The sequence below is a fragment of the Orycteropus afer genome, unplaced genomic scaffold, assembly GCF_000298275.1.
Source record: "Orycteropus afer afer isolate SDZICR_OR568_19922 unplaced genomic scaffold, OryAfe1.0 scaffold00275, whole genome shotgun sequence".
Classification (NCBI taxonomy): Eukaryota; Metazoa; Chordata; class Mammalia; order Tubulidentata; family Orycteropodidae; genus Orycteropus; species Orycteropus afer.
In genome coordinates, this window is record NW_006921862.1 from 3587877 (window position 1) to 3612086 (window position 24210).

General features: G+C 37.9%; 1 protein-coding gene across 1 annotated transcript in view; it reads left to right on the plus strand.

The window, feature by feature from the left end:
* The window catches only part of PRKAA1 (protein kinase AMP-activated catalytic subunit alpha 1), a 56534-nt gene extending 32592 nt beyond the window's left edge, over window positions 1-23942 (plus strand). The window contains exons 2-10 of the mRNA XM_007950525.2: window positions 3298-3439; window positions 5016-5109; window positions 5536-5580; window positions 10000-10144; window positions 11292-11379; window positions 17219-17443; window positions 20141-20627; window positions 20737-20863; window positions 23698-23942. Of these exons, the coding sequence (XP_007948716.1) occupies window positions 3298-3439; window positions 5016-5109; window positions 5536-5580; window positions 10000-10144; window positions 11292-11379; window positions 17219-17443; window positions 20141-20627; window positions 20737-20863; window positions 23698-23942 (1598 nt within the window). The remainder of the gene's footprint in view (window positions 1-3297; window positions 3440-5015; window positions 5110-5535; window positions 5581-9999; window positions 10145-11291; window positions 11380-17218; window positions 17444-20140; window positions 20628-20736; window positions 20864-23697) is intronic.
* Window positions 23943-24210: the final 268 nt, after the last annotated feature.

Consider the following 24210-nt stretch of genomic DNA (forward strand, 5'->3'; position numbering starts at 1 on the left):
CTATGAGTCGGGGCCGACTCGACGGCACATAACAACAACAACAACATTATGGTAGATGAAGATTTTAGTTCTTATACTGTTCTGGTTACCTAGTGCCGCTGTGACAAGAATATGCCACAAATGGAACGGTTAACAAACAGGAGTTTATTCTTACTATTTGGAGGCTTTAAGTCCAAGTTCAAAGTGCCAGGCTTTGGGTAGTATTAAGCAGGAGGCAGAGCTGGTGAAAGCCCCACAACCTTGGGGACCAGCTTTGCCTCCTGTTCCCGGCCCACTGGAGCTAGAGGCTTTTCTTCACTCAGACAGCTGCTGGCTGCTGAGGCTGAGAAACCCCAAGGTTGAGAAGTAAAAAGGCACAGTCCTGATGTTACCACACGGCAGGCTATTGACTTAAGTCCATTGTAAGTCCCAAGGTCAGCAGAGCGTAGCAGGCTGCTGAGCAATGACACGGCTACATGCAGGGTCCAAGCGTGCCATAGGCTAGAGACCATTCTCAAAGCTTCTCATCATATACAGGAAGTAGACCACGTCCCAAAGGCAGCTACTCAGCTGCTTGTGGTAGATCCCACATGGAGTTGGTTGACAGTCTCATCATGGGAAATAACTACCATCAGCTGCTCAGCCACTCAACCAGGCCCAGTCAAGTTGACACACAAACATAACCACCACACAGATACCATTTCCCCTATATCGTAATCTCCTAATACAATTATATCATTCTTTTTTTAAAAAAAATCTGTATTTGCCAAGCCAATAGTACTATGACTGTGTTTTGTTTCTTATAGAACTTTTTATTTTTCCTAGAGTTAATAAATTACCTCAGTTTTCATTTACTTAGCTTTCTTTGAACATAAGTGTATATTTCCCATATCTTCCAGTGCCTTTGTGAAATATTTCTCAATATAATATTCCCATACTTTCAAACCTGTTAAATTATCTATTTTCTTCCTGGAAATAACCATCTTGAGTCTTCTGTCACATTCCTATCTGGATTTGGTGCCTCCAAGGCCTTCTGTACATCTTTAGCTAGGACTTTGCTTTATCATCAGTTGAGAATTCTCTTAGTTTTTCTATGTTGGATTACTTCTTTCTGAATTCTGTGTCATTTTAGTTTCTTTCCTGATTTTGATGGAAGGTACATTCTTCAGTAGGTTCTTGAGAAAGAGTGCATAGAAGCTAAGTATTTTTCAGACTTTACCTCTATAAAAATGTCTAAATTCTACTATTGCCATTGACAGTTTGGGTGTAGCGTTCAAAATTAAAAGGTAAATCACTTAATTTTTTCTCCTTATTTTAAACTTCATTAAAAAAATAAAAATAAAAATTGCGTTCTCACGATGATCCAGCAACTCTACTACTAGGTACATAACACAGAGAAATAGGAACTATGATAGGAACAAATATGTGCACACCTGTGTTCATTGCAGCACTATACACAGTAGCAAAAAGAGGGAAACAAGTGCCTGTCAGTAGATGAATGGATAAAGAAACTGCGGTACACACACACAATGGAATAATATGCAGCGTTAAAGAACAGTGATGAATCTGTGGAACATTTCATAATATAGGTGAACCTAGAGGACATTATGCTAAGTGAAAAAGTCGATCACAAAAGGACAAATATTGTATGAAACCACTATTATAAAAGGTCAAGCAATGGGTTGCACAGAAAAAGAAGTATTCTTTGATGGTTACCAAGGGTGGGAGGAGAAGGGAGGTTAAACCACTAACTAGAGGGTTGTTGTTGTGGTTAGGTGCCATCAGGTAAGCACCAACTTATAGTGACCCTGTACAAAAGAACAAAACACTGCCTTATCCTGCACCATCCTTAAAATTTTAGCTATGCTTGAACCCCCCCATCATTGTAGCTATTGTGTCAGTCCATCTTGTTGAGGGCCTTCTCCTCTTTCTTCACTGACCCTCCACTTTACCAAGCATAATACCCTTCTCCAGAGAATAATCCCCTTTGACAACATGACCAAAGTAAATGAGACAAAGTCTGGCCATTCTTGCTTCCATGGAGCATTCTGGCTGTACTTTCTCTATATTCTTCACCAATACCACAATTCAAAGGCATCAACTCTTCTTAGATCTTACTTACTAATTGTCTAGCTTTCACGTGCATATGAGGCAATTGAAAATGCCATAGCTTGGGTCAAGTGTGTCTTAGTCTTCAAAATGACAACTTTCGTTCTTAACACTTTGAAGAGATCTTTTGCAGCAGCTTTGCCCAGTGCAGTAGTTCTGATTTCCTGACTGCTGCTTCCATGGGTGTTGACTGTAGATCCAAGTAAAATGAAATCCCTGACAATTCGGTCTTTCCTTCATTTACCATGATGTTGCTTATTGGTCCAGTTGTGAGAGTATTCATTTTCTTTATGTTGAGGTGTAATCCATACCGAAGACTGTAGTCTTTGATCTTCATCAGTAAGTGCTTCAAGTCCTCTTCACTTTCAGCAAGTAAGGTTGTGTCATCAGCATATTGCAGGTTGTTAATGGTTCTTTCATTCTTGATGCCATGTTCTTCATATAGTCCAGCTTCTCTGATTATTTGCTTAGCATACAGATCGAATGAGTATGGTAAAAAGATGCTTATTAAGAACTGTTGTTGTTATTTGCCATCGAGTCGGCCCCGACTCATAACGACCCCTCCTTGGGTTTCTGAGGCGATATCACTACGGAAGTAGGATTGCCCAACTTTCCTTCCGAGGAGTGGTTGGTGGGTTTGAACCACCAGCCTTCTGGTTAGCAGTCAAGTGCCTTAGGCACTCTGCTACCAGAGCTCCTTATTAAGAACTAGAGGGTAGATATTTAATAACTTGGGTAAAGGAAAAAAAAAAATTGTGTTCCCACGAACCATAATCAATACAAAGGATAATTGATGGGATAATACAAGGGTGTCTTTTGGGATTATAGAATTGCTGTATAGTGGTTACACAAATCTCTACGTGCATTAAAATCTATACATCAGAAAAAAAATGTTAATTTGTGTGTATGATAGTTTAAAATGTAAAAAATGAAAAACTTTAAGGTGAAAAACAAATCTTTTTTCTTTCTTTCTCTCTTAGCCTTATAGTTTTCCTTTCTGGAAGAAACCATTGCTACTGATTTCTTATGTTTTTTCCCACTTAATCACTCTAAAACATCTAAACATCCAGGAGGCAATCAGGCAGAAGAGATAGGAACTTAAATTTGCTGAGGTATTTTCCGAGAATGCTAAGATTACTCTTGGATTAGATCTAAATGTTTTATTAATCAGGTCTGGTACTAATTTGTTAAATACCATTTCTCCTGCAGTTGGCAAACATGAACTGACTGGGCATAAAGTTGCTGTGAAGATACTCAATCGACAGAAGATTCGAAGCCTTGATGTGGTAGGAAAAATCCGCAGAGAAATTCAGAACCTCAAGCTTTTCAGGCACCCTCATATAATTAAACTGTAAGTTCTCATTAAATGTAATCACATAATCTTTTCATCACTGAATCTGACAAGTGGAAAAGATGTTTGACATTTCTTTGTTCTGATTCTTGAGAGTTTTGAAGAGTCTTCCTTTTTATGTATTTATCTAACCCTATTCATGGTTACTTAAGCTTCTGCTCGTGTTTTGCCCTTGTGCTTATCAACTGTTAGGCTTCTTGTTCTCTCTTGTCTTTTAGACAGATGTTCTTCATTCCTTCATTATATTGTTGTAGTAGCAACAAAGATTTGCTGGTAAAAGCTCTCCTCCTTCAAATTTTCACGATGTAAGTGAGCCTTACTAGACACAGTACAACAGAAAGAGTTTTACCCCATGCTGCTAATACCTACTAAAATTTTAGGAACCCAGTATTTCAAAAGGGTGGTAATCTTACTGCTGTTCTACAGTTATCGATTTTAGGGTCTACAGATAACTTATTTTCTGCTAAGCCTCTGTTTCATTATGCAAACTGTAAATTGAAGCTTCTTGGCTTTTGTACTGAACTGACTCAAAATTTGTTTCACTCACCTTCTCTAATTTGTTGCTAGGCCATGGTTTATAATACTACCCATATGCTGATGACTCCTACATGTACATCTCCTGCCTGGAAACCTCTTCCCCAAACTACAGACTCCATGCTCACTGACACTGTGACATCTCCATTTGGATGACGTGAGCATTTCAAACTCTACATGGCAAAAACTGAACTCTTTACTACTCTCCTAAGCCTGGTTTTCCCATAGTTTACACCATATCAGTAGTTACTGAGGGAACAAACTTAGGAACCATCATTAACTTCCCACTTTCTCTTATCGCCCACCATCCATGCCATTTTGACCTTCAAAACCTATCTGAGACCTGACTCAGTTCCTTCCTTACCATCAGCCTAATTGGAGCCCCCTCATCTCTCTTGTGGGCTGTTGCAGTAGCCTCTGCTTCCACCTTTGCCATCCATAGTTAATTCTTCACACTGTCACCATGGTTCTCCTTTTAATATGCCAGCTTGTGTGATTGCTCTGCTTGAAACCTTCAGTAGCTTACCATCTCACTTAGAGTCAGAGCCAAGCCTCATGGCCTGTGGCCTGTGTCCTGCAGTAGTTACCTCTTTGACTCCACATCCTGTTTCTCCTCCTGCTTACTCTGCTCCAGCCTTATACATGCCAGGCGGCTTCCAGCTGGGGGCCTTTGTGCTTGCTGTTCCTCTACCTGGTTTGCCTTCCTCCTGGATAATGGACTAGGTTGCCTCCTTACTTCCTTCAGGCTCTTCTCAAACACACCTTTATCAGAGAGGCCTTCATTGACCATCCTGTATAAAAGATTCCCCTTAGTTTGCTTTATTTCTCTTCATAACACATTCCACCACCTAACTTATTGTTACTTATTTAGTGTCTGTTTCCTGGCTCCTGGAACATGAACTCCATAAGGACAGAGAATTTGTTTTGTCCTCTGCTGTTTCCCAGTTCTTAGCACTGGGTACATTATAGGCACTTAGTGAATATTACTGAATGAATGAATATACATGTTTTAATATTAGTAGATAATGTTTTCTCTCACCAGGTACCAGGTCATCAGTACACCATCTGATATTTTCATGGTGATGGAATATGTCTCAGGAGGAGAACTATTTGATTATATCTGTAAAAATGGAAGGGTAAGCAGTTCTGATTTCATCCCGTATGTATTCTGTAACTCCCCTTATCCCTTACTAGCAACGTGATGTCAGAAAGCAGTTTTGTTAATAGGTTTATTTAATAATCACATTCCCTTTATCATATTTGTTTAGAATCAGACTATTTAGGGGTAGAAAGGACCTTAAGGATTATTTTCTTTACTGTACTAACACAGATGTAGAAACATTGACTCATAGTTTTCATATTTGATCAAGGTCACATATTTATTAATTACAGAGTTGGATTTAGACCTCTGAACTCAGGATCCTCAGACTTCCACTGCTGAGGTATACAAATCTTAAAGCATATATTTAATCCTTACAGAGTATATTGTTAAATACGTAACAATCTAGACGTTGCTAGTTCACCCTAGCCACATTTAAATTGCATTCATTTTTTGGTTTCAGAAATCTGATGTACCTGGAGTAGTAAGAACAGGCTCCATGAAGGAGGTAGGAATTAGACTTAAAGAATTTAGAGCTAGAGGGAAATTAAGAAGCTATTTTGAACAGTATCTTAAGTTACAGATACAAAAACTGAATAGCATCTCCCTTCCATGCCTTTTTCCCCACACAGGTTATATGGTGTCTGAAATCCCCTTTCTGGAAGAGCCACATCTAGCATCCAAAAGCCAGTTTTTTCACTCCCAATCTAAAGCTCTTTGGATTATTCATTGATTCATATGTTCTGTATAGCATATCTGTTTTACTTCCATCTATATAAAACTCATTAACCAAGTTAATTTTGATTTTACTGAGTTTCTTAACATGATTCATTTCACTTTCAGGTAACTCCTCTTCTTTTACCACCTCCTCCCCCCCAAAGTTCTCCTGGGAAAGTGGAAATAGGCTCAAGTTGGATCGGTTTCTTGTTTTCTTATCTTTTCCATTTCTCATTTCTTGGTCATTTTGTTTTACATTGTGATAAATTTATTTATTTTTGCCTGTTGAATATTAAAATTTCAGCTGTCATATTTTCTATTTCAAACATCTTTCTTGTTGGTAGAAACTCTTTACATAGTTTTGCTCCACAGATGTAATAACTTTGTCTCTCTAAAGATAATTAGCTTTTAAAGAAGTTTTCTTCTGTTCCCAGCGTTTTCTTCTGTGCCCCTCTCTCCCTTTTTTTCCTGTTCATTTTTATTGGTCTTTGTCTCTTGTATAATGCTTCCTCGGGTGTCTGGTGATTCTTGGTTGTTCACTTGTACTTAAGATGGAGGTACTACATGCCAAGCTCATGTGGGTGGGACTTACAGATTGGGGTGTGTTCCCATAAGTTGATAAGGTAGGAGCCTCTTCATTTTATTAGGGTACACTAAATTTCAATATAGTCATGAGCCACATAATGTCTGTTCCCTCAATGTCCAGCCACATGTATGTCCATGGTCCCACAAGCTTCTAACAGAGTTCAGAAATCCTGATTGAAGAATGGGACACAGCAGATATAACCAGATGTAGTAGATGCAATAGCTTCCTGTGTGCATCATGTGTATCCCATGTCTTGTATACAAAGCAATTGTGTTTCCAGGCATGTAACCATGTAACGGTACAATATATAATATACACACACACACACACACACATACACATAACCTATAATATATATGTTTTGATAGTCATAATAAATGCCTGTGTTACTGGCTTTTGTATGTATTGTCCTTTTTTTAATCATTATTTTAATGGGAACTTTCCTTACGTACAAATAAAAGCTTTAACAGTATATAATTTGACTTGTACTATAGGCATCAGCATCCAATTTCGTGTAATTGAACATTTCTTTCTTTCTTTTTTCTTTCTTTTTATTGTGATTTGGGTGAAAATTTACAGAGCAAATACATTTTCCATATAGCAGTTCACATACACTTTGTCTCATGACATTGACCACAATTTACCACAATGCAACATCTCACCTCCACTTTCTCCCGATAGTTACCTCTTCCCTGTGTCCATCCCTCCATGCACTCTGGCCCCTGAGCTGTCTCCCTGTGCATAAGCAGCCCTTCTTTCTCCCTCCCATGCTTGTTCTCTTCAAGGAGTATATCTACCTCAGGTAAATGTTCAACTCATATGCCTGTCTATTGTTTGGGTAATTGAGCATTTCTTGAGTGTTAAAGTATTATTTCTCTGTTTAATTTTCTTTTGAAAATACTATGTAAAGTGCATCATGGCTTCCAAATGCAGCAAGACCAGTGCTTGTCACAGCAGCAACAAGAGGCCAAAGGGAAGTGTTGATCTGGAAGTAAAACAAAAGGTTATCAACACGGAGGTGGAAAATCAGTGAATGTTATTACTTGCGATTTAGGGATGTTTGCAGAATGTCCAAATTACATAATGTCTTGACAGAGCTTATCATGGATATTAAGTGATACGTGACTGTAATTGTAAATATTTTTCTTGGATCAGACAGTTGCTTCAGAAGAAACCTTCCAATTTCTTTGAGGGTATCAGCTTAGGTGCCAGTGTTCTGGGAGTTGAGTGGGAAGAGGTCTGTAAATGAATATGTTGACTTTCACTTAATCCCCATGGTGCCTCATTCCTGCTTTGGTGTCCTTGAGAACAGAGCTGGTTCAACCTTACTAGAGTGTAAACTATGAGTTTTAGTCTCTAGTAAGGAGCTTTGGCTATGCAGTGGTTAATGCATTCAGCTGCTCACCAAAAGGTCAGCCGTTTAAATCCACCAGCTGCTCTATGGAAGAAAGATGAGTCAGTCTGCTTCCATAGATTTAGTCTTGGAAACCCTATTGGCCAGTTCTGCTCTCACCTGTAGGGTTGCTGTGAGTCAGAATCAACACTATGGCAGTGGGTTTTGATAGTGGTTTAAGGATATTTACATGTTTCTTGCTTTCAGCCAGTTGTTCTGTTTTCAGCCCTGCCTATCACTTCTGCCTTCAGAAGTTTCTGGTTACTATAGTTACTGAGCCTTTCCAGGGTTCTGTGTGCACATGACTTTATTGCTTACTGACTTCTACCTTTGTAGGCTTAGTTTTCAGCTTTCTCTGATCAGTTGTCATTTATTACTGTTTTGTCCCCTGTCCAGCTAGGTGCATCCTCTTGGTTACTACTGTCTTGTCCCTTGCTCTTCTTGGCTCTACCTCTTTTATTCCTAATACCATTTTAGTGATGTTTTAAGGAGTGGAAACAATATGCTAAATCTGCTATGATTAACTGGAAATATGCTTTGGCTTTTCTAATCTTCCATCTATAGATCTCTCCTCCTTCATCCTTCATACTGTGTATGTTGTTAATATTGTAATACAAATATAATTTTATAGCATTTCTGGTTATTTTTCCCTTATATATTTCATTTAATCAACTTTTTTCCGACTCTTTCACATTTTGAACAAATACTCTTTTTCCATGTACTATGTTTGATACAGAATGGTATTAGATAATGAACCTGTACTTTTTTCTAGTAGTAAAGGTGTTGGATTGCTGAAAGATTAATATAGCAAGGATATATTATAGTATTTCAATAGTTTTAATTTTGTTTTCAAAAGAAATTACTAGTTTGTGTTTTCTTCCAGATTTTCCATGCCACTTCGGTGTTTTGTGGTCTTAGAGTGCTAATTAGTGAACTGTTTTAGAGTATTGAATATTAGAATCTTTTGTCTATTAATATTAATTAACAGAATTAATTATTAATTTAGAATTAATATTTTATTTATTAAAATGACTTCTAGAGAGTGGCCATGTCCAAGTAATGACTACCATTTATGAAAAAAATTTCACAACATAAAAAAATATGGATAAGTAAAAAACCTACCTACTGTCATTGAGGCGATTCCAACTCATAGTTACTCTGTAGGACAGAGTAGAAATGTCCCATAGCGTTTCTAAGGCTGTAAATCTTTACAGAAACAGACTGCCTCATCTTTTTCCTGCAGAGCAGCTCGTGGGTTTGAACTGCTGATCTTTTGATTATCAGTTGAATGCTTCAATCACTGTGTCATTAGAGCTCCTTTATGGATAAATAGAAGTTTTAAAAAATATATTCTCAAAAATATATTTGCAACATAAGACAGTATTTTCAGTAAGCATGCTAAAGATGGATTTCTTATAGTTTATAAGACAGGTTAATTAAGGTTTTTCTTATGTTAAAATTATAACATTTTATTTCAGGATATATAATAACATGGTTTATTAATTGAGTAACAGTGCTTAAATGTTACTTCCTCATATAGGCTAAAATAGTACTCCCTCTGCCCACATCGTTGTGCCATTATCCTGCTTTTCTTTTTTCAAAGTACTGTTAACCAAAAGGTTGGTGATTTGAACCCACCAGTTGCTCCCTGGGAGAACGATGAGACAGTCTGCTTCCATAAAGACTTATAGCCTTGGAGACCCTATGGGGTAGTTCTGTGTGTCCTATAGGGTTGCTATGACAGTAGGTTTGGTTTTTATTACTCCTTGAGGTTATATTTATTCATAGTCTATTCTTATTAACTAGGTCTTTTGTTTTACTCATTGCTATATCTTGAATGTCTAGAATGGTGTGTGGTATATTGAAAGTGTTCAATAAATATTTGTTAAGAGTGAATGATTAAATTCTTGCAATTAGAGGAGAAAACATGCCTACTTTCGAGTAGAAATGGAAATTATTTGAAGTAGCTCATAAGATATAGAGGAAGATAAGCTGTTACAATGAAATTATATGAAACTGATAATATTAGAAAGTTGAGTTACTGATTTGGGATCCTGATACTTAACATTTCTGCTCAGGCTGTATGTATCTCCTCTTCATTTCACAATTATCTCTTGGGTGAGGTTCATTTGGATGGTTTCATATATTTGGATACTTTTATTGCTTGGAGAATTATGTGTAGAAATTCTTTTGAAAGTCTCACTTTTAAGATGCCTCTCTGCTTTTCTTAGCTGGATGAAAAAGAAAGTCGACGTCTGTTCCAACAAATCCTTTCTGGTGTGGATTACTGTCACAGGCATATGGTGGTCCATAGAGATTTGAAACCTGAAAATGTCCTGCTTGATGCACACATGAATGCAAAGATAGCTGATTTTGGTAAGCGTATTTTTAAATTTCATATGAACATAAGTAGCAGCATTATTCAAATACCTTTTCCTTTAAGGTAGTAGATAGAGAATCCCAAAGTATATCCTTACTATTTTGTTTATGATCACACGAAAGAGAGAAAAAGCCAAGAAATTCTCTTTTTTTAGCTTTATGTTTTTAAAATCATTTAAGTTGGCAGCCTAAGAGAAATTGTTTGAAAGAGACTATTATTTGTGCAGGAGAAGGGTAGCAGTCTTATTGCCAATATATTCTCTTGGTTAAATACGGAAAAAGAAGAAAATGACTAAGATGGACTTACTCAAAACCTTTGAAAGCCATAAGGTGAACCGTATTAACAAAGTGAAAAAAAAAAAGTTTAAACGATAGAAGAGCATAATTTCAGCTTGAGGAACAGTATTTTGATTGTCAAAATGTATTTAGTTTTCCTTTTTTATCTGTGTGAGCCTAAGAGAAAAGGAATCTTTGCAATTCTGTTACTTAATTTTAGTTCAAATCAGAGGAGATTCTTATGTTTTCCTCAGTTTTAAATATATATTTTTAATCTGTAGAGATTAATTGATTTATGTGATTTTTATGTGACTGGCTAAATTACTTAACTTCCTTATTCCTCAGTTGTCCTGATTATTTTTATAATTCTTTTTTTTTTTTTTTTTTTTTTGTGGGTCAGAGGTTTCTTTTGGGGAGAACAGAGGTTTCCCTTTGGAATAAAACAATGAGTGAACAAACTTAGATTCAAAATATATATTTATTTTTTGGTAAGGAATCAGCACCTGGTTCATAGAAACCTTGAACTGTAGTCCTTTTCATCTATTCTAGATCGCTTGTCCTAGTTTCATTTCTGTACTAATAACACTCAAACTTATGCCAAGCTTACTCTGGTAAACCAAATAACCAATAGCTTAATATATACTCATTAAACTCCAGCAATGACTAATTTAAGTGTTGAGTATTTGACAAATTTTAGAGCATAATGGCAGAACATTTGGAAACAGTAAAGACTATATGATTTTGTTGAAGCAAAGAACAGAAAGATGGTCTACCACGTTCATGCAAACTCAATTTTATTATTTAATGGGGTTTTGGTTCTCTTTTTGTCCTTGGGAAATCCTGAGTAGCTGATTTTGTGCACTTTCAGGTCTTTCCAACATGATGTCAGATGGTGAATTTTTAAGAACAAGTTGTGGCTCACCCAACTATGCTGCACCCGAAGTAATTTCAGGAAGGTAGTATTTGTATTTGACATCCCCCTCTGCTCCATACATTTTTCTAATTGTCATTTTTCCCCCTTGATTTTGTTAGTCTGTTGTCACAATTACTGTGAAAGGAAAGACATTTAGGGTTTATTCTTTGCTTAGCTATACAGCGTTCTCTTTGAAAAGTAAAACATTGTAAGTGAATAGGGCATAATGATTCCATTTATAGAGGGTTATGTTGGTTTTCAGATCTGTATTAAAGTAGTTAGATGAGAGTACTTTCATTTTTTTGTTGTCGGTGGAAGAAATTATAGGTAGTTTTAAAACTAGCAAGTTTTAAAAACATCAAAAATTTGAATAAAACAAATAATTATAGTCAGAAATGGTTTACTGTTTTAGATGAAGAATTAAATGATTTGTAGCTTTAATTTTTTAAAAAAGATGGCATTTTGTAGGATTAGGCTTTATGCTAAGATGATGTCTTGGGGAATCAGACTGCAGTATTGATAAAAATTTCACACTTCATTTATGTTTAGTCTTAATTCTTTAAACTTTCTAGAGACTACAATATTATAAGAATTCTAACCTCTTTGCAGAAAGGGCATGGAGGCAACAACTGACCTTCTCAGATCTCATGAGAGAGAAATAGAGTCACCATCAGTAGCCCAAGGCTTATTTCTATGAGGCCAGACATACCACTACCCTCCAACCTTTTTACTAATTCTAACACCAGCCATCCTTCCAGGACACGCATAGCTTCTCTGCTGGATTTGATAATTTGTTGCAATGGCCACACAGAACTCAAAAGACAGTACTTACGATTATGGGGTTAATTAGGGAAATAACAGGTTATAATTCAGGTTCACTAATGCGCTTAGGATACAGTTCTTGGATCAGGACAGTCTCCCCTCTGCTCTCCTCTGACCCTTGGCCTCTTGGCCTGGCCTCTGCCCTGCTTGGGCAGGTGTTACAAAGCTCTTTTAGCTCTATTGATAGGTATATCTATGTGTACACCACTCTGCCAGCAAGCCTCCTGCCCAAGCGCACATAGCTTTCCTGTACTGTGGGCCAGAAAGCTCGCTGCTCCATCTCCTACCTCTTGGCTTTACTGCCGCCATCTCTTCACTGGGCACCTCTGCCTCAGCCAGGCGCCTCTCAGCCGAGGAGGGTCCAGTCCAGGGATCTCGGGTCCCAGGATGTGCTCCACTTCACTTCCAGCTCTTCTCACTTGATGGCAGGAAGATACCTCTTTCAGCCTCTTTGTTGTTTTGTGCCATTGAGTCAGACCCGACTCATAGCAACCCCTCCTTGGGTTCCTGAGACGGTATCACTACGGAAGTAAGATTGCCCAACCTTCCTTCCAAGGAGTGGCTGGTGGGTTTGAACTGCCAGCCTTCTGGTTAGCAGTCAAGAGCCTTAGGCACTGCGCCACCAGAGCTCCTTTTCAGCATCTGGGAAGGCTCATTTTTAAGCCAGGCAGAGTGACAAAACTACCCTATCCCAACATCAGAGTTCTCCACACCTTACTTACATGGTCCCACCCAGTAATCTGGTGGGAATTACAGAGACTATGGCTAGAAAAGCCATACCTAGTAATTCCCTGCACCCTGCTCTTGATCCACTAACCACCAACACTGAGAACAAGAGGATAGTTGTACTTGGGTAGCTTTTTGAGTAGCTTGGATGACAGAGGAATTTAAAGTTTTTAAGAGTAACTGTTTGTTCTTCAGTTACAACACTGAAATTGAAACTAGAAACTTTAGTTCGTTTACTAAGTTTTAAATTTTCTTTTCCATTCATCAAACATTTGTTGAATTCTGGGGAAGCAAAGGATAAAACCTATCTGTGGTCAAGAGGCTTACAGCCCAGGGTGGATTACAACAGGTTGCACTGTGGTCTTGTTCCTAAGTTCTGATTTTTACTTTGTCAGATTGTAAAAATGATATGGGATGGTGTGTGTCTTCTAACTTCACAAGGTGGGGGAATAATTAAGATCAGCAATCCAAAGCTGTTTTCTGTGAGGTAGAGGTCAGGCATACTGCCACCCTCCAGCCTTTTTACCAGTTCTGACACCAACCATTCCTCCTACGGCACTCTCTAGTTCTCTGCTTGGTTCAGTAATTCAGTGTTGTTGCCACACAGAAATCAGACAAATACGATTATGGGGTTTATTAGGAAAGTAGCAGGTTATAATTCAGAAGCAACAATGACTTGGGATATAGTTCTTTGATCCAGATAGCCTCCCTCAGCCAGGCCCAAAGGCAGGTTTCTCTCTGGTCCTGGGCCCTTTGGCCTGGCTGCTGTCCTGCTTAGGCAAGTAAGCAATGCAAAGCTCTTTTAGCTCTCCCGATGAATGCCTAGAGGTACTTCACTGTGCCAGTAAGCCTCAGAACAAAACTCTCAGCTTTTTGCATCTATGGACAGAGAAGCCACTGCTTTGTGCTGGTCTGTTGGTTCTGCTGCGTCTACTGCTGCCGTTACACTGTTACTGCTTCTTGCCATCTCTTGTGTCACAGCTCTGTCTTCTGGGTCGAGGAGGTTCAGTGCAGGGATCTCAGGTCCAAATACGCTGTACTTGTGGCTCTTCTTTCTTGATGGTAGTAAGATCCCTCCTTTCCACCTCTGGGATAGCTCATTTTAACCCTAGTGGGATGTCAAGACTGACTAATCCCCATGTTCGGGTTTCATACACCTATTTTCATAGCCCCACCCACTCAACAGTGCCATGCACCTTATTTACATTTTCAGCAAGCTATCCAATCCCCTTGGTGGACCACAAGCACCTCATACTTGCATAGTCCCACTCAGTCAGCTGGTAAGAATCACAAAGACTGGCTAGAAGGGCCATACCAACAATTCACTGCACCACACAGATGTAAGATCACCAGTTACTTGTCCCATTTGTACCTTAAGTGACCTCTCTTCACCTCACCCAAGTATGCTCCTCATTCCTGTGCTTCCCAGTTCTGCATTGATACCATCATTTTAAGATGGTTGTAAGGCCTTATTTGGTAATTTATAGTATAGTCATTATTGAAAATTAGAGGCCAGTTTCACTGGCCCAGAATCACTTTCTTCCCCTGATGAAGGGAAATCCATGTTAAGCCATATTTAGGTTCCTGGATGGTGCACGTGGTGGATGTGCTCTGCTGCCAACTGAAGGGTTGGAGGTTGAGTTCACCCAGAGGCATCTCGGAAGAAAGGCCTGATGAGGTGCTTCCAAATGCAATACACTTTAATAACTCTTCATCCAAACCATTGCTTCTTTGAATGTTTTACATCATGATTATTTCGGAATGCAGAAATGTTAGTGTTTTGTTTGTATTTTGTAGGTTATTTTCATAAATTTGCTTGCTTAGCCTGCCCAAAGAAGTGATATTTGTGTAAAGGCTATGAATAACATAGGGATATCTAATTTTATTTTACAAAGCTTCATCATTATCTTTTTATGTTATCTTAATGTCCAAAATTCTTTTTAAAAATTATTTCATTTGTGTTGTCTTAATTTTGGGAAGAAACGGAATTAAGGACCTGGATACTGGGCGTGGTGTTCAATAAATAAAAAGAAATGTATTATAATTGTGCATATATGCAATGGGACATTGCTGGAATCATTTTCTCAGTTTGGATAAGGACTTTCTGCCAGGTCTGGGTGAATGGAAATGCTTACTTTCAAAACAGCATTCATCTATCAGTTAGACAATTTATTTTATTAATTAAAAAATCCCTTTTCTGAAACTAGAATTTGAGTGGGTTATCTAACTAGTCTGTGTCTAGCTCAGTTAGTTTGCTGTGTTGTGTGCTGTCAAGTCAGTTCTGACTCATAGCAACCATATAGGATAGAGTAGAACTGCTCCATAGGATTTCCGAGGCTGTAATCTTTAAGGAAGCACATTGCCACATCTTTTTCCCACAGAGCTGCTGGTAGGTTCGAACCACTGTCCCTTTGGTTTACTGCTGAGTGCTTAACTACTGTGCTACCAGGGCTCCTTAGTTGGCCATTAAGTTGATTCTGACTCATATCAACCCTACGGAAGCAGACTGCCACATCTTTCTCTGGCAGAGCAGCTGGTTGGTTCAAATCACCAACCTTTTGGTTAGCATTTGAACACTTAACCACTATACCACCTCAGCTCCTTCTAGTTGGCTATAGTATACTGCAAATGAGAGTTTAAAACTTTTGTAAACTAATTGTCATAGCTTCCTTCCAGCCTCAGGCCCTTTTTACTTTGATAGGGAGTCTTGTGTTGTCACGATGGTGTGATTACAGTTCATCACTAAAGAACATCCTTAGCTAATGAAGGATTCTTTAGTCCTCTGTAATAAAAAGACAGTGGTTTTAAATTCAGTAATGATGTTTGTTCAAAGGTTGGCTCTGTTGTTGGATCCCATGAACAGAGTAGTAAGAACAGAATTTCAGCCATGGTCTACCCACCAGCCACTCCTCGGAAGGAAGATGAGGCAATCTACTTCGGTAGTGATACTGCCTCGGAAACCCAAGGAGGGGTCGCTATGAGTCAGGTCTGACTTGAAGGCATATAACAACAACAACATAACTTACAAAAATTCTTTGCTTTTGTTTTCAAAGATAATACTGATGGAATTAGGATCTTTATGCATAGCATGTAGCAGTGGCTATAGAAACCATTTTTTGACAGTAATTCTTTTTCTTTTCATTGTGATTTGGGTGAAAATTTACAGAACAAATTCACTTTCCGTACAGCAGTTCACATACACTTTGTCTCATGACATTGACTACAATTTAACCCAGTACAACAGCTCCCTCCCACTTCTTCCCAATAGTTGCTGCTTCCCTGTGTCCATCCCTCCATGTACTCCTGCCCCCTGAGCTGTCTACCTGTGCATAAACAGCCCTTCTTTCTCCCATGATTGTTTTCTCCAAGGAGTGTATCTACCTCAGGTAAATGTTCAACTCATATGCCTGTCTTTTATTTGACTGGAAGCCACAGGTGTGGGTTCAATTTCAGACCTGAAGGGCAACTAGGGACCATAGTCTCAGTGGTTCTACCAGGCTCTATCAGACCAGCAAACCTGGTCGCCTTTTTTTCCAAATGATTTTGAGTTTTGTTCCACATTGTTCTCCCTCTCTATCCAGGATCTCCCACATCGATCCCCTTTGAGTGGTTGACAGTGGTAGCCAGGCACCATCTAGTTTTTCTGGTCTCATAGTCGTAAAGGCTGCAGATTGCATGGTGTACAGTCACTAGGACTAACTGTTTCCATGAATCTTTGGTTTTCTTCATTCTTCTTTACTCTGGATGAGGAGAGACCCATCGTTGCATCTAGATGGCTGCTTGCAGGCTTTTAATATCCCAGTCACTACTTGCCTGAGTAGGAGGTGGAACAATGTTTTATGTAGTATGTTATGCCAATTGAGCTTGATGTCCCCTGTGACTATGGTCCCAAGCCCACTGGTTCAACTACTCGGTCCATCTGGGTAGCTGACTGTGACCAAGAAGTGACTACAACCTTGTCCCTTGTTAGTTCTACTGTACACCTGGGAATTCTTACAGATCATACAAATACACTTCTAGGACCACTGTCTGCCAACCCTATACATGGTCTTGGGTACACTCCCCGCTTCATAGACATACCTAATAGTTCAGCTTGTCCACCCATCTATTCACCTGTATACCTGTTTGCCTTCAATGACAATGCAGTACTGTGTGTGCAAAAGGGTTCATCTTTGTTGTCTGTACCTCCCATGTACCTCTCTATGTCTCCCTTTTCCTCAGTGCCACCATTGACCAGTAATTCTTGAAAAGAGATCCATATTTGAAAATTTTGATTTAATTGGTTGATGAGATTACTAATGACTATTTAATTCAAATGATATTTCCTGTTACAGGTTGTATTCAGGTCCAGAGGTAGATATATGGAGCAGTGGGGTCATTCTCTATGCTTTATTATGTGGAACCCTTCCATTTGATGATGATCATGTGCCAACTCTGTTTAAGAAGATATGTGATGGGATCTTTTATAATCCTCAGCATTTAAATACTTCTGTGATTAGCCCTTTGAAACATATGCTGCAGGTGGATCCGATGAAGAGGGCCACAATCAAAGATATCAGGTAAGAAAGCAGTCTAGAGGTTATTAGAGCTAACAACAGCCATGACATAAGTTGGGGGGGGTTGCAGGACAGTTTGTACAGTGTAATCCTGCTTTCATATATATATATATAGAGGCACATTTTTTGCTATTTTGACATTAAAAATGCCTAGAAGAATACATACCAAACTGGTTACCTTAGGGAAGTGAAATTAGTTGGAGTGAGGGCTTTCGGGTTTTATTTTATTGATTGATTGATTGATTGTGATTTGGGTGAAAGTTTACAGAGCAAATTCACTTTCCATACAACGGTTCACATACACTTTGTCTTATGACATTGACTACAATTTACCACAATGCAACAGCTCCCCTCCTACTTCCTTCTGATAGGTACCTCTTCTCTGTGTCCATCCCTCCATGCACTCCTGCCCCCTGAGCTGTCTCCCTGTATATACACAGCCCTTCTTTCTCCCATCATAGTCCAAGGAGTGTATTTATCTCAGGTAAATGTTTAACTCATATGCCTGTCTTTTGTTTGGTTGGAGGCCACAGGAGTGGGTTCAGTTCTAGATCTGAAGGGCAGCTAGGGGCCATTGTCTCAGGGGTTCCACCAGGCTCTATCAGACCAGCAAACCTGGTCCCTTTCAGCTTTTATTTATACATAATTATTTGTTTCAAGGGCGCTCTGGTAGCGTAGTGCCTAAGGCACTTGACTGCTAACCAGAAGGCTGGCGGTTCAAACCCCCCAGCCACTCCTGGGAAGGAAGGTTGGGCAATCTACTTCCATAATGATACTGCCTCGGAAACCCAAGGAGGGGTCGCTATGAGTCGAGTCCGGATGAATCCGACTCGAGGGTGTACAACAACAAAAACAACAAATTTGTTTCAAAATTGTTACAGTGAACATTGTATTACTTTTTTAAATTAGAAAGAAAAAATGGTAGTGAAAAATTAAGGAGGATCCTGGTGTAGAGTATTTATTATTTTATAGTGTTCTCTTGGGTTTTCCTTAGTGTGCTTCATAATTGACTCTCATGTATTCTTATTAAAGTTAATACTTTTTACTAGTAAATTTGTATGTTAATATTTGATTTCTGATCTCATTAATTATTGCAGTTCTTCCCTGTGTTCATCTCAGGTAATGAGAACATTTTAATTTAGCCAGTGATATGTTTTTCCTAGTAGTACAGGTTGAATTACATATGAAATTACCGAGTAAAAAAATCATCAATATTGTCAATTTCATATGATTCACCCTAATAATTTAAGTAAGACACTTTAAAAGTTCCTGCAAACTGCTTCTTCTACCTTCTTTTCCCATGAAAACTTGTCTTTTGGTCTTCCAATGTGAGGCCACACATTTCTCTGGGATGGGGGGAGAAGGATGAAAGAAATCATACATAGATCTGGGAGTAGTAAATAAGAAAGCCTTACTTTATGAAGAAAGAATGATGATTTTTAGAACTTGAAATTTGATTCCTTTGCACTTACTTCATATACTTTATCACTAAAAAGGAGACCATGAATAACAGGGCATGATTTTACCACCAGGGGGAAAGGACGTTATCTTTCTCTAAAATTTACATTTTAAAATGCTAAAAGAGATGTTTTTGCTTTTGTTTTACATACTATTTTCCTAATTAAAAATGTAATATATGACATTTGGAAAAACTTAGAAAACACCACCATCACCACCAACAAAATAGAAAATAAAAACGATCTTCATTTACACACCAAATAGATAACCATTGTTCCATTGGGTGTTTTCCTATCTTGATTATTTTTAATGTTAGCAAGCTTTTTGATATAATTGAGATCAAACATTATCCTTTTATATATGCCATTGCAAAAACCAAACCCACTGCCATCAAATTGGTTCTGACTCATAGTGACCCCCATTGGGTCTCCAAGAGTATACATCTTTATGAAAGTAGACTGCCTCATCTTCCTCCCATGGAGCAGCTGGTGGGTTTGAAAGGCTGACCTGGTTAGGATCCAAATGCCTTACCCACTGCGCCATCAGAGCTGCCTGCACATGCCATTAGGAAACTGATACAGATCATTCACAGCATGGCGTTTGAAATCACCCAGAACTGGGATGCAATCCTGGTGTGGCATGAATGTCTTTGAGACCTTAAGTAAGTTCCTTGATCTGTCTGAACCTCACTTTCCTCATCTAAATGAACCTCACTTTCCTCATCTAAAATAAGGGACATTATTATTTCATAGAGTTGGTTTTGAAGATGAAGTGAGAGAATATATAAAGTGATTAGGATAAAACCAGGCCTATAGTAAGCACTCAATGAATGGTAGTTTTCATTATTATAGTCTGCTTTTTCTCACTTATTATATCAAAGTACTGTATGGAAGCCACACAATAGTGTAGGCTTAACATTTTTTCATCTGTTTTCTTTCCGAGCTGGAAGTAGGCTAGCTGTAAACTGTCAGTTGTTTCAAAAATTTTATTTAAATTATAGACATATGTTTTCCCATTGCTACATTGATGCTTCCTAAAATCAGAGGGAGCCTGGAGCATTTCTCCCAATATGTATAATGATGTGTGAGAACCTGAGTAGGAGAATTTTGGTTTAGAAATTGATAATAACTAATACAGTAGGAGTATAAATATAAAAGAATGCATATCCTAAATTTCCCAAACTATTACTTTCAATCTCAGTTCTACTCAAAACCCTTCCCCCCACCTTGCTATTTTCTCCAGGGAACATGAATGGTTTAAACAGGACCTTCCTAAATATCTCTTTCCTGAGGATCCATCGTACAGTTCAACCATGATTGATGATGAAGCCTTAAAGGAAGTATGTGAAAAATTTGAATGCTCAGAAGATGAGGTTCTCAGCTGTCTTTATAACAGAAATCACCAGGACCCTTTGGCAGTTGCTTATCACCTCATAATAGATAATAGGAGAATAATGAACGAAGCCAAAGATTTTTACTTGGCAACAAGCCCACCTGATTCTTTTCTGGACGATCACCATTTGACTCGGCCCCATCCTGAACGAGTACCATTTTTGGTTGCTGAAACACCAAGGGCTCGTCATACCCTTGATGAATTAAATCCACAGAAATCCAAACACCAAGGTGTAAGGAAAGCAAAATGGCATTTGGGAATTAGAAGTCAAAGCCGACCAAATGATATCATGGCAGAAGTTTGTAGAGCAATTAAACAATTGGATTATGAATGGAAGGTAAGAAAGAACATTCTGATTATTAAGCACATTTGGCAAAAGTGTAGTCTACAAAATATTTTGTAAAAGAATTGCTTTTGACTTTGTTTTTGTCCACACCATATGCTAGGTTGTAAACCCATATTATTTGCGTGTTCGAAGGAAGAATCCTGTGACAGGCACATACTCTAAAATGAGTCTACAGTTATACCAAGTGGATAGTAGAACTTACTTACTGGATTTCCGTAGTATTGATGGTATGTACAATGTAGATAATATTTTAGACCTTGTTATCTAACCGGGCATATTTTAGTCTTTGATTCCTCTGAAGCTTCTTGAATTGTTCCTATTAAATCAACAGCAAAAGAGTATAAAGTGGGCAATTTTGTGCTTTGATGATGTCAACATTTGTGAATCATTATTCTTGCAATCTTGCAGTATAGTATTATTTTAACATTATCTTCTTATAAAATACTTAAAGCTAGATGTAGTCTGATCCTAAAATGATAGTTTTCTGCCACATTTTGTATTTTTTATGGTTTGGTTCATTGAGATAAAATGTTTTATTTAGAAATAAACGTTGACTTTTTTTTTTAAGTTTTTACTTATTAAATTTTTTTCATATCTGATTTAGTAATATTTTCATTTAAGAATTGGAGTACAGTTACTAGCTTTTAAAACTGAGTGAGAAAACATTGCAGACATTTAATCAGTAGCTCATAGGTCAAGGAATTATTTGCCAAGTACAGTTTCTTGCATAGGACTGAGAGAGAACTGTTTTGTGTGAATGAAGTTTAGTGACTTCAAGTTTTTTTCTACTCTGGACCTTTTTTCCTCCCAGCCTGCCACTAGACACAGATAAGAGATAAGTATCCTGTATTAGTTTTGTAAGAATTACATGATTCCAAATTTACTTATCGTTTGATAATGTTTCTTCTGAATAATAGAATTTTTATGTGGAATGGGATGTATAAAGAATGCAAAATGCAATGCACGGCCGTCAAGTCGGCTCTGACTCATAGCGACCCCTCTTTGGGTTTCCGAGGTGATATCACTATGGAAGTAGATTGCCCAATCTTCTTTCTGAGGAGTGGCTGGTGGGTTTGAACTGCCAGCCTTCTGGTTAGCAGTCAAGTGCCTTAGGCACTACGCCACCAGAGCTCCCTGGAATGTATAAGAATTCCTGAAATTAAATAATTTTATATCCAAGTTAAGTGTCATAATTAATCAACAGTTTCATTGTTAACCTTAAGCCTAGTACTTGTTCTTGAGTTCTGTCAGGTCAATCCCTACTCATAGGGACCCCATGTGACACAGTGGAACTCTACCCTGTAGGGTTTTCTTGGCTGTAATCTTTAAGAGAGCATATCGCCAGAGTTTTTCTCCTATGATGTGCCCACTGGTAAGTTGGAACCATGAACCTTTTGGTTAGCAGCTGAGAACTTAACCTTTGCACCACTTGGGCTCCATCCTTAAACTAGATTGTTGTATATTTCTGTATATGTCAGTCGTAAATAATCACAGACAGCCTGGAATGTCAACTCACCAAATCATTTAAAATTTGATGTTAGATATTTTAATTGGTGGTCAAAATAATGACCTCTTCTGCACTGTTGTTGTTGTTGTTATGTGCCGTCGAGTCAGACCCCACTCATAGCGACCTGTCCTTCGGTTTCCGAGGCGGTATCACTACGGAAGTAGATTGCCCAACCTTCCTTCTGAGGAGAGGCTGGTGGGTCTTCTGCACTATAAGATCCTAAATTATAAGATTCTTGAGTTATTTAAAAAAATATTAAATTGTCTTGAATATTTAGTATTTAATTTTAATAATTTGAAAATGAGAATTTATGCTTGGAAAATATAACTCTGATTACCATTATATTTAGTTTGCCAGAGTACTTTCTTCTCAACCATTTAGATTGGTTATTAATAGGAGAAAGGAGAAGTTTTTGTTTTCTGTTGTTTTTATTTTTAAGTGGGGAAAAATATCTTACATGCCAGTATATGTATGAGTAGACTATAACAACCTTCAAGTAAATAATATCATTATAACATGATTAAAATTTACACGGATTCAGATTTTTCAGGTGCACCTTCAACATAACTTAGCTTATACACTAAAAGCCTGATGGAACACACATGACTCATAATTCAAGTAAATGTTCACTTTTGCTACTCCAGTGTTATCAGGTGTTGTGTGTGTGTGTGTGTGTGTGTGTGTATATATATATATGTATGTCAGCTGAGTTAAGATGTGGTGCCACCTTCATTTATTTAAGATTAGGTGCAGTTATTATATGAGGTTTATGTATACATTTTTTGTCTACTTTTTAAACTCAAAGTAGTATCAGAAAGACACAAGTTTGCACTGTGAAGTGTGTCTGCTAACACCTGTCAATACAGTCTAAAATATTTTTCTTGTGTTTGGGTCAAATTCACAACCTTTGGTTTATTAACGCCTGGGTCTACCAACTGAATGGCATTTGCTATTACATTGTCTTCCTAACTTTAATTTTAATTTTTTAAAAATTTTTGTTCTTTATTGTGCTTTCATGAGATCTTAAAAATAGTGAGTGGGAGAATGAAAAGCACTGAGCCGTGAACTACGATACCTGGGTTTGAGGCTTGTTTCGCTGTTTATTTTACTGTAGATAAGCACTTATTTGACTTCTCTGGGCTTCTGTTAACTTATTAATAAAATGAGAGGTTGAGTAAGATGATCTCCAAGATTCCTTCCACTAATTCTGTGATTCTGATATAGAAGGATTGATTTTTATTGCTACAGAATGATGTTTATTAAGTAAACCCATGTTGTTGGTTTACTGGGCTTTTTAATCTTTGAATTGCAAAAGACTGATGCGTAGCTACAGATTATACCAAGTCTTGATCAGCTATGATGGGAATACATGCTATATGTAAATAAGGTGGATGGTTTAACACAGGCCCATTGTCTCTCTTTTAGAGGATACCAAAAATAAACATGTTTTGATAATTGGTCAGTACTTTTTCTTAGAAAAGCAAATTCAACAATGGTTTAAAACAGTTTTTGGAGGATGATGGATGATAATAAATTGAAATTCTTTTTACCCAGATGAAATTACTGAAGCCAAATCAGGGACTGCTACCCCACAGAGATCAGGATCAGTGAGCAACTATCGGTCTTGCCAAAGGAGTGATTCAGATATTGAGGCTCAAGGAAAGTCTTCAGAAGTGTCTCTTACCTCATCTGTAACCTCACTTGACTCTTCTCCTGTTGACTTAACTCCAAGACCTGGAAGTCACACAATAGAATTTTTTGAGATGTGTGCAAATCTAATTAAAATTCTTGCTCAGTAAACCTAAAACTTTGCTTATTTCTTTGATAGCAATAAGCATGCATAAGTCATAGCCAAATGCTTCCATTTGTAATCAAGTTATACATAATTATAACCGAGAACTGGCCTTTGGAATGCAATTTGCACAGAGATTGGAACATGATTAATAGTTAAAAGCCTAATGTGCAAAAATGAACTAAGATTATTTTGTTGTTGATTGTTCTGTAGGCATCTAGTATAATATATATAATGAATTATAGGTCTCAGGCTCACTTTTTGGCTATTTTATA